The 9169-nt window shown below is 46.8% G+C and overlaps 1 protein-coding gene across 2 annotated transcripts; it reads right to left on the bottom strand.

Annotated features, from left to right (window-relative positions):
• On the bottom strand, positions 1-7481 carry MYL2 (myosin light chain 2). Of its 2 annotated transcripts, none has more exons than XM_057746965.1 (7): positions 7407-7481; positions 6047-6136; positions 3745-3820; positions 2519-2623; positions 1880-1958; positions 1733-1781; positions 1-334 (listed from the first exon to the last, which is right to left on the bottom strand). In XM_057746965.1, the coding sequence occupies exons 1-7, from the start codon at positions 7407-7409 to the stop codon at positions 236-238; spliced, it is 501 nt and encodes a 166-aa protein (XP_057602948.1). In that variant the 5' UTR covers positions 7410-7481; the 3' UTR covers positions 1-235. The 2 variants fall into 2 exon arrangements, with proteins under 2 accessions (XP_057602948.1, XP_057602949.1); XM_057746966.1 differs by having other exon boundaries at positions 7379-7460.
• Positions 7482-9169: the final 1688 nt, after the last annotated feature.

Here is a 9169-nt window from a genome sequence, read left to right as displayed (position 1 = left end):
CAAATACACAACCTCTTGTTTATTTGAACATGGCCTCTGGATGGATTTCCATCTGCTGGCTGTGTGGCCACATGGTATCTCTAAGGCACGCAGGCTGTAAAGAAGATGGAGGTAGATAAATGAGGCAGCCACACAGCCAACAAACAGGCCGGGGCAGGGGTGGCGGTGTTCCTGAGTGAAGTGAGAAGAGGGCAGAGATGCCTCCCATCCACCCACCCAAAGGGAAGCCCCTCCCTTAGTCCTTCTCTTCTCCGTGGGTGATGATGTGGACCAGGTTCTTATAGTCCAAGTGGCCAGTCACATCAGGGGGGAAGGCGGCAAACATCTGCTCGACCTGCAACGAACCAGCAAGGCGAGCTGAGGATGTGGGGAGGGGCCGTGGGGGGGAGGGCTGTGTGCGGGGCAGCCTGGGTGGAGAGGCAGCTGGGGGCATGGAGGACACGGGGTGCGGTGGGCATCTCCCCACCCCCTGTGCCCTCCTGCTTCCTTGTCCTTTCTAGCTCTTCCACAGGCGCTGACCCCAAGGGCCATCCTGCAGGGATGTTCCGGGGAACCAACCTGTGATGGGGAGAGCCGTGTTGCAAAGGGGCGGCCAGGTTATGTAGGGAGCAAGGTGGGCCTGGTGGGGACTCTGGCTAAATGGAGACATAGTTCATCTACAGCGGCTGCAACTGCTTAGGGCCAGCCAGTGTAGCCACGTGGGCAAGGAGGTCAGACTCTTTGAGGAATTTGTTTCTTTGAGGGAAACTAGAAATTAAATATTTTTTAAAAAATACGCAATTTCTACATTTAAAAAGTATCAGCTAGTTATTTTTTTTAATTTGGTGTTAATAATAGCTAACGTTTATATTGCCCTTATTGCATATCAGCACTTCATACACGTGAACTCATTTAATCCTCACAGTGTACTGTGAAGTAGATTCTGTTATTGTCCTCACATTACAGATGAGGAAATTGAGGCACAGTGAGGTTAAGGAGCTTGTCTAAAGTCACAAAGCTGGTAAGAGTTGAAAGGCGGGCTCTTTCAACTGCTTGAGTTTTGTGGGGGAAATCCAAATAAAATTTTTAGTAAAATGTGAAACGATGGAATCAGGCCAGACAGGCTACAAGGGACTGTTTTAAATAGACTCATTAAGGTTCATTAGTAATGTCGACAAGACAGTTGCTTGTTCACACAGGGCCTTTGGTGAATTAGCAACAGTGCCCCTTCTTCCAGGCACATTACTGCCATCTGCCAGGAAAAGTTGTATATTCTGATTTTTAAAAAATTATAACAAGACACTTTACTGCCATCTGCTGGAAAACTATTGCGACAAATAAATACTCTGCAGTATGTATTATTAAGGGCATCCAGGGAGATTGTGCAGTGCACAACCTACATGGCAGTACATGGTGACCCTGCATGCCACCTTCACGTTATGAGGAAGACAGAACCTGGAGTCAGACAGACCTAGGTTTGAATCCAGGCCCTGGCATTTCCCATTAGTGTTGTCCTAGTCAAGTGACTTTGCTTCCCTGAGCCTCAGTTTCCCAATTTGTAAAATGACCGTAATACTAGTTCCTAGCTTGCAGGGTGATAGAGAGTGAAATGAGATAAGGGCTCAGTAAACAAGAGCAGATTCTCTCTCAGTTGGGGTCAGGGGTGCTTTATATAAGAGAGTCTGGAGAGGGAGTCCCCAGAAGGGTGAGGCCAGGAGCTCGGGTGCAGAGAATGTCCAAAGGGCCCTGTTACCTCCTCCTTGGAAAACCTCTCCGCCTGCGTGGTCAGCATCTCCCGTATGCTGCAGAGAGAGAAAAGCAAGTATTGCCGCCAGCTGTGTGAAGAGGGCTCGGGGTAGAAGCAAGGAACCCCACGCCTTCCCTCACAGATCCCACTCACTAATCAGCCTTGAGCACCCCCTTGCCTTCGGGGTCAAACACTTTGAACGCGTTGAGAATGGTCTCCTCGGGGTCTGCCCCTGAAACAGAAAACGGCGTTGGAATGGGCCATGGATGGCTAGGAACCTCGGGTAAGACGCAAAGGCCCTGCCGCCTTCTGGGCACTGAGCCTTGGTGTTTTGAAAGAGTGGGCCGGGACTCCAGTTATTCCTGAGGAAACCCGAAGTCAAGCACGCATCAAGACTTAGAAAGACTGGGATTCGAATCCCGGCTCCAGCATTTGTTAGCTGTGTGGCCACAGGCAAGTAACTTTCTGTCTCTGAGCCGCAGTTCCCCATCTGTAGACCGGGATAAGAATAGAACCTACCCCCTAGATGCTATTGAATAATGTGATACATATAATGCGTTTAAAGTGCTTAGCATGAGGTCTCGATCAGGGTAAGCCTTGGAGCTCTGATAACTGCTCTTTTTATCCCCACCCTCCATGGTTCATCTGTCGACCCCTGTATGTTCTCCTAGTGCTTTAATTGATGCCCAAAGATGAAGACCCATAAAGACAGACACACACAGATGCACAGAGACACACATACACAGATATACATATACACACATAGATGCAGAGATACACACATGAGCTTACCCTTAAGTTTCTCCCCAAACATCTGTAGGAACACAGTAAAGTTAATTGGACCTGGAGCCTCCTTGAGCATTTCATCAATTTCCTCATTTTTCACGTTCACACGCCCTAGGGCAGGAGACACACACTCAGCGATTCTGAGCTGGGACAGAAACAGCTGGCAGGACACTGGCATTTGCCCTTAAAATCCTACTTCAAGGAATCTAGTCTAGGAATAATCAGAGACGGAGTGGACGGGGCCAGAGATTCACGTGAGAAGATGTTCTCAAAAGTGTTATTTATGTTAACCAGACAGCTGGAAACAACCCAAAGAGGGTTTAGTTATTTTTAAAATAGTGCCTTCAGAACCTGGAACATTTTATAGAGATGTTTTAATATTTTATTCGAATGGGAAATGCTCACATTATAAATTAGCCCTTGTTTCTTGGAGGTGGGAGAGAGAGATCAGAATTACCTAAGGGAACTTTTTCAAAATATACCTGCTATAACCCACACAGCCTTGGAGATTCTGATACACCTGCTGTAGCCACTGCCACAAGCCTATATAGTACCTTTGTGTAAATTAGAAAAGGCTACCCCTTCTTAAGATAATTTATGTTTTAAATGTAAACATACAGTGGCTACAAATATGAATAGTACTCTGTATAATTGCTTCGTATACAACCTGCGCAGCTTTTCATGGCTCTGAGTTTCTGGGGGTAGGAGTGGAGGAGGGGTTAGTGATGGCAGGTCGGACACTTATATTTTGAAACAGCTCCATGTACTCATGCTCACCCTACTGAGATGTTAAATTTTAAAAGCTGAATCCAAAATAGAATAATTCTGGCTATTAAACACGCATGTGCACACGCGTGCACACACACATACATGAGATGCCTAGAAAAAAAAATTAGAGGCTGAGATGTTAACAGTGGAATGTGGCCTAATGGCCAATGTTGTTTTCTCCTTTATACTTTCCTGAATTTTCCAAGTTTTCTATTGTGAACTGCCATTGCAATCAAAACCACAGAAAAATTAATTTAAAAGAAAAATAAAAGATGTGAAGACACTGAAAGACTAAACCCTTCTTTCCTATCCTCTGAAATTTGCCTTAAAGACCTATCTTGGTTGAGCTGTTTCTTTGGAAAATGACAAGCTCTTGACCTTTTTTGATGGCCCCCCCTCTTGCCCCTCTAAGGGGGTGGGATAAGGAGACCCTTCTTCAGGCGTTGGGGGGGTGGGCGACGTACCAAGAGCAGCAAAGGTGTCCCTCAGGTCATTCTTGTCTATGAAGCCATCCCTATTCTGGTCCATGATAGTGAAGGCCTGTGAAAGGGAGGCGGTTGTCTGGTCAGCCCAGGAGAAATTGGGGGGAGAAGCCCAAAAGGTTGTGCCGAGGGCTGGGGGACGTGGCACGTCAAAGGAAATTAGATCAAGCATCAAAGATCTGAACCAGTGTAGCATTTCCTCAAAATGTGAAGTCTGGAGTTACCATAGGACCCAGCAATTCTACTCCTCGGTGTGTTCCTGAGAGAAATGAGAACACGTGTCCGCACAGACACCTGTACGTGAATGTCCACAGCAGCTCCAAACTGGAAACGACCCACATGTCCGTCAGCTGATGAATGGATAAACAAAATGCGGTCTCCCCGCAATGGAATATCATTCAGCAATAAAAAGAAGGAAATTCTGACGCATACTGCAACATGGATGAACCTTGAAACATGATGCTAAGTGAAAGAAGCCACATAAAGGCCACATAGTATATGATTCCATTTCTATGAAGCTTCCAGAACAGGCACATCCATAGAGACAGAAAATAGAATGTTGGTTGTCGGGGGCTGGGGGCAGGGGGATGGGGAGTGACTGCTCATGGGTATGAGGTTTCTTTTGGGGGCGATGAGAATGTGCTAAAATTAGACAGTGATGATGGTTGCAAAATTCTGTGACTATATTAAATGACCACTGAATTGTGCACTTTAAAAAGATGGCTACATGGTATGTGAATTTTATCTTTATAAAGCTGTCATTGAAAAAAAAAAAAAAAAAGTTAAAAACTGGAGTCTGTCCCCCCCCAGCTCGCAAGCCCATATTATCTGTAAAACAGAGCCAGTAATCTTTCCTAGCTGGCTCCCAGGGAGACTCAAGAGCTTTGTGAACGCCCAGGTATTTTACAAATGGTGTGTTCTATCTGCGTTTTTTGAATTCTTTTAGCAACTGGTTCCTGAAAGTATTTGCACCTCCAGGTCACACCCCCAGCAGCTGATCTCATTCCAGAGGTTGGGACAGAGTGAGGGAGAAGGGAGGGTGTAGTCTTCTCCATGGAAGGGGACTATTTCAAGTTCAGATATGACATTTTGTCCCAGGAATTCCTCTTTCCCTGGCAGCTTATGGGACATGGCGTTCCTATGATCTGAATGTTGGTGAAGACAGAAGGGGCTAGTCTTCATGTCCCACTGGAAGCCCCAAACGGTTTCCCCTTTTATATAAAACACAGTGGCCTCTCCAGCATAGCTTTAGCATATTTTCCTCTGAAGGAGAGTGTGGATGACTCAGTGTGAGCCATCAGGACTGCTGGAAAATTAATTGAGTTTATGCTGCTGAGCCTGCGGCAGTGGCTTCATTTTGCTTAATTGGTACTTAGGTTTGCTTACCAAGGCACGTGCCCATAGACTGTGATAGGGTTTCAGACCCGGCTAGCATTCAACAATGGAGGACTGTAAAAATTAAAATCTAAGATACTCTCAGACATCTCTCAGACTGGCAAAAATAATATTTGAGACATTAACACCTAATGTTGATGGAGATGTGGCGGGAAATCAGCCTATTGGGGCTGATGGGAGACAGAATGAGCACAGCATTTCTGGAGGGCAGCTTGGACCAGTGGTTGTACTTGGTTTTAGTTCCTTTTTAAAAAAGTTCCTTGGATCTGGTTGTTCTGCTTTGAGGAATTTACCCCAAGGAAATAACTAGAGATAAAAGCAAAGATGTGTTATTTATAATATTATAGTACAACATTCTATATATAGCATCCAACCATAGGAAGCAGTTTAAATAAATTAAGGAAAATGTTGGTGCTGAATGCTCAAAGAAAAATAGCAGGAACTGATTAGTGTGCATAAAAGATGGTAACTTTGTTTAACAAATATGTACACATTGGATTGGCCAAAGAGTTTGTTTTGATTTTTCTGTAAGATCTTTATATAACAAAAATCACTGGAAGGGTGAATACCAAAATGTTAACTGATTATCTCTGGGTCATAGAATTGTAGATCAGGTGATTTTTTTTTTAAGGTCAGGTGATTTTTATTTTGTGCGTTTCTGAAATTCTTTCCTACATTTTCAACAAGACATATGCTTTACTTTGATGATTGGCAAAAGTTAATTTCTTTAAGTCATTCATACACATGTTCGGACCGAATTTGGGGTTTTGTGGGGAGGATAAAGACAACGTAACTGAGAGGTCCTTACAGGGAATATGGAGCGAGGGAAGGTTTCTTTCTAGCATTTGGGAATCTCCACCCAGGCGGATGGTTCCGCAGCTGCACCCACCTCCTTAAATTCCTGGATCTGGCTCTGTTCAAACATGGAGAACACGTTGGAATTGGCGCCCTCTGCTCTCTTCTTGGCTTTCTTAGGTGACTAGGGGGTAAAAAAGCATTGATTAAAAAAAGTCAGAGGCTGGGAATTAGAAAACTAGGTCAGGTCCCATCTCTGGGTGAGCCTCAGCTGCTCATCTGTGAAATGGGGGTATGGTGCCCACACTCATCTCAAAATGGCAATGCTGGAAAGATAAAAGGACCTGGAATAAGGTTTCTCAAAAGCACCCTGGTTCTGGTGGATCGTAAAAGACCGTGGATCTTGCAGCAGCTCTTTTGCAGACTAGGTGGAGGTGTGTCTCCAGGGATGGAGGCCAGGCTTTTGGATCAGCCCCAGCAGGACCCAGCTGCTTTTGTTCCGATGCATTTCACAAAAAGTTCAGTAATGCACAGAAGGAGAATTGATTGGAGGCGAAAAAAAGTCAGGCTCACTAAACCATGAGGAATGCGAGATGAAATGACACATTTTCAGGGTGTTAAAACCCAACTGCTCTGTCCCCCTCAATTTTCCCTTGATCCAAATGGCAGCAAAATCTCCTCTCTAAATGTTCTGTCCTTGCACCATGCAAACAGAGCAGAGAAGAGCAAGTTAACATTTCCCCACCCGCTTCTGACTTGAGTTACAGCAAATGCTTGAACACTGCATATGTTATTGCATTTAATCCTCATAACTGCTCTGTCAAGTGGATGCTATTATTACCATCGCCATTTTACAGGCGAGGCAACCGAGGCTCAGAGAAGTTGGGTCATTTACCCAAGGTCACACAGTCACAAAAAGGCAGAGCTGACGCAGAACTCGGGCAGACTGACTCCAGAGTCTGTGCCCCTAACCACAGTCCTACACTGACCCTGATTTGGGGGCTTCCTGCTTCAGGAGGGGAACACCTAACCAAACAGCAAAGGGAGAAAGGTTTTAAATTTGCAAGTTCAAAAGGTGAAAACAAAAGATCCTTTTCCCCAGCTGCCTGAACAAGAGAAAAGAATTACAATTTGATCCTTAAAAGCGTTCAATCCCATTTTGCAAGCCCTGGGAGTTATTGATTCCTCGAGAGGTCAGTAGACAAGCCGTAAAAAAGCCAACTCTCTTATTTTGTTTTTGCGAGTCCCTGGGAGCTGCTGTTATTTGTGGCTTATGGGGGCATTGATTGGGGTTCCTCTCTGTGCACACAGCGAGCAGTGCTTTTTCCACCAGGGTCTGGGGCCCCGGAAAGCCGCCTTTCTCCCCCTCCCCTTTGGTCCTTTGCTAGTAGGTGGCATCCCCTCCTCACTACCCAGCATCACGTACCTCCAGTATCGAGTACTTCAATACTCACCATGGTGGAAAGGACACAGCACTGCTCCCCCAGAAGAATCCCACAGGCTGCCCAGCTCTCCTCAGCCTGGGAACAATAAATACTTCCTCCCCAAGTTTAAAAATAACCCCATGACCACTTTTGGCAGTAGTAGGTGAGGCAGACACCACCTAAGGCCCCCCCACCCCATGCCGTTCTTCTGAAGTAAGGGCAGCTCACTCGCCACCCGGTGACACGTGAGACCCAAAAAGGCATTCAAGGTTAAAGAGACGGGCGGCTGGTGCACGCGGAGAGATGCTGCTTGCTTCCTGCAGCGCTTGGGCGGTCAGCACTTGTGCTTGTCAATTTTGAGAAGGAAAAAATGGTGAGGAGAGGAGACTGTTACAATCCTCTAACATTATCAGTCACGGGTCCCACCTCAGGGCCTTTGCACCTGCAGTCTCTTCTGCCTGGAATGCTTTTCCGTCAGACACCTGCAAGGCTCTCTCCCTCACCTCCTTCAGGTCTTTGCTCAGATGTTACCTTCTCAGTGAGACCTCCCCACCACCCTGCTTAAAATAGCCATACCCTGCAGAGCCCTTTCTCTGCTTTGTTTTTCTCCCCCGCATTTATCACTTTTTTAAAAAATAAATTTATTTATTTATTTATTTTATTGGCTGTGTTGGGTCTTTTTTGCTGTGCGCAGGCTTTCTTCTTTTTTTTTCAGTTGTGGTGCGTGGGGGCTATTCTTCATTGCGGTATGCGGGCTCCGTGGCTTCTCTTGTTGCAGAGCACTGGCTCTAGGCGCGTGGGCTTCAGTAGTTGCAGCACCTGGGCTCAATAGTTGTGGCTCACGGGCTCTAAAGCGCAGGCTCAATAGTTGTGGTGCACAGGCTTAGTTACTTCACGGCATGTGGGATCTTCCTGGAGCAGGGATCGAACCCGTGTCCCCTGCATTGGCAGGCGGATTCTCAACCACTGCACCACCTAGGAAGCCCTATCACTTTCTAACATACCATGCAATTCTCTTATTTATTTCGTCCACTGTCAGTGGATAGCTCAGGAGGGTGGATCCTTTTTGTTTTCCTCACCACTCTCTCCCCAGCTCTAAGCTTGTGACTGGCAGGCACACAGCAGCTGCTTGAGTATGTGTTAATTGACTGAAGAAATAACAGCTCTCACGGAGAACCTGCTATGTGCCAGGCACCGTGTACGTCTGCTTTAAATTTCTAATCACCCTGTGTGGTAGAGACCACCTTATTTTTAGTGTCCCCATTTCACAGATGAGGAAACTGAGGCTGAGGGGCAAAGTGAGCTGCCTGGGATCAGGCAGTGAAGCTGGGAGCGGATTTGAGGCCCATTTGCCTCCAGAGTCCAGGCTCTTAAAGGGCCTTGGGAAAGGCTGTTTGCTCTCAGAACACGATGCACTGTGGTTGCTAATCTCTCTCAGGATGGTTTTCCTCCTGCGACCTCACAGGCAGCCTTGGGAGCCAAGGAGTGAGAAGTTGGGTCTTGGAGTGAAGTTGTGGCCTCGTTTAGAGGCCGTGGGTGATGGGCTCTAGAGTCCACGCCTCTGAGAAGCAGAACGTCTCGTCCCCGGTGGTGTGGCCACAGGGCCGATGGCTGGGCCAGTGGTCACCCCCTCTGTGGAGCCCCGCCTTGTGCCAGGCGCGGGGCTAGTGTGGGGGAGACCGCCGCTGAGTGACAGACTCCACACCCTCATGACTCTGTGTGCAAGGGGTAGATGGATAAAAATAAACAAAACGCAACCCAGAGAATTTCAGGTAGTGACGAATATCACAGGG

This window comes from Hippopotamus amphibius, chromosome 8 (assembly GCF_030028045.1).
Source record: "Hippopotamus amphibius kiboko isolate mHipAmp2 chromosome 8, mHipAmp2.hap2, whole genome shotgun sequence".
Taxonomy (NCBI): Eukaryota; Metazoa; Chordata; class Mammalia; order Artiodactyla; family Hippopotamidae; genus Hippopotamus; species Hippopotamus amphibius.
The sequence above is the reverse complement of the archived record's forward strand: the minus strand, read 5'-3'. Positions and strand labels throughout refer to the sequence as shown.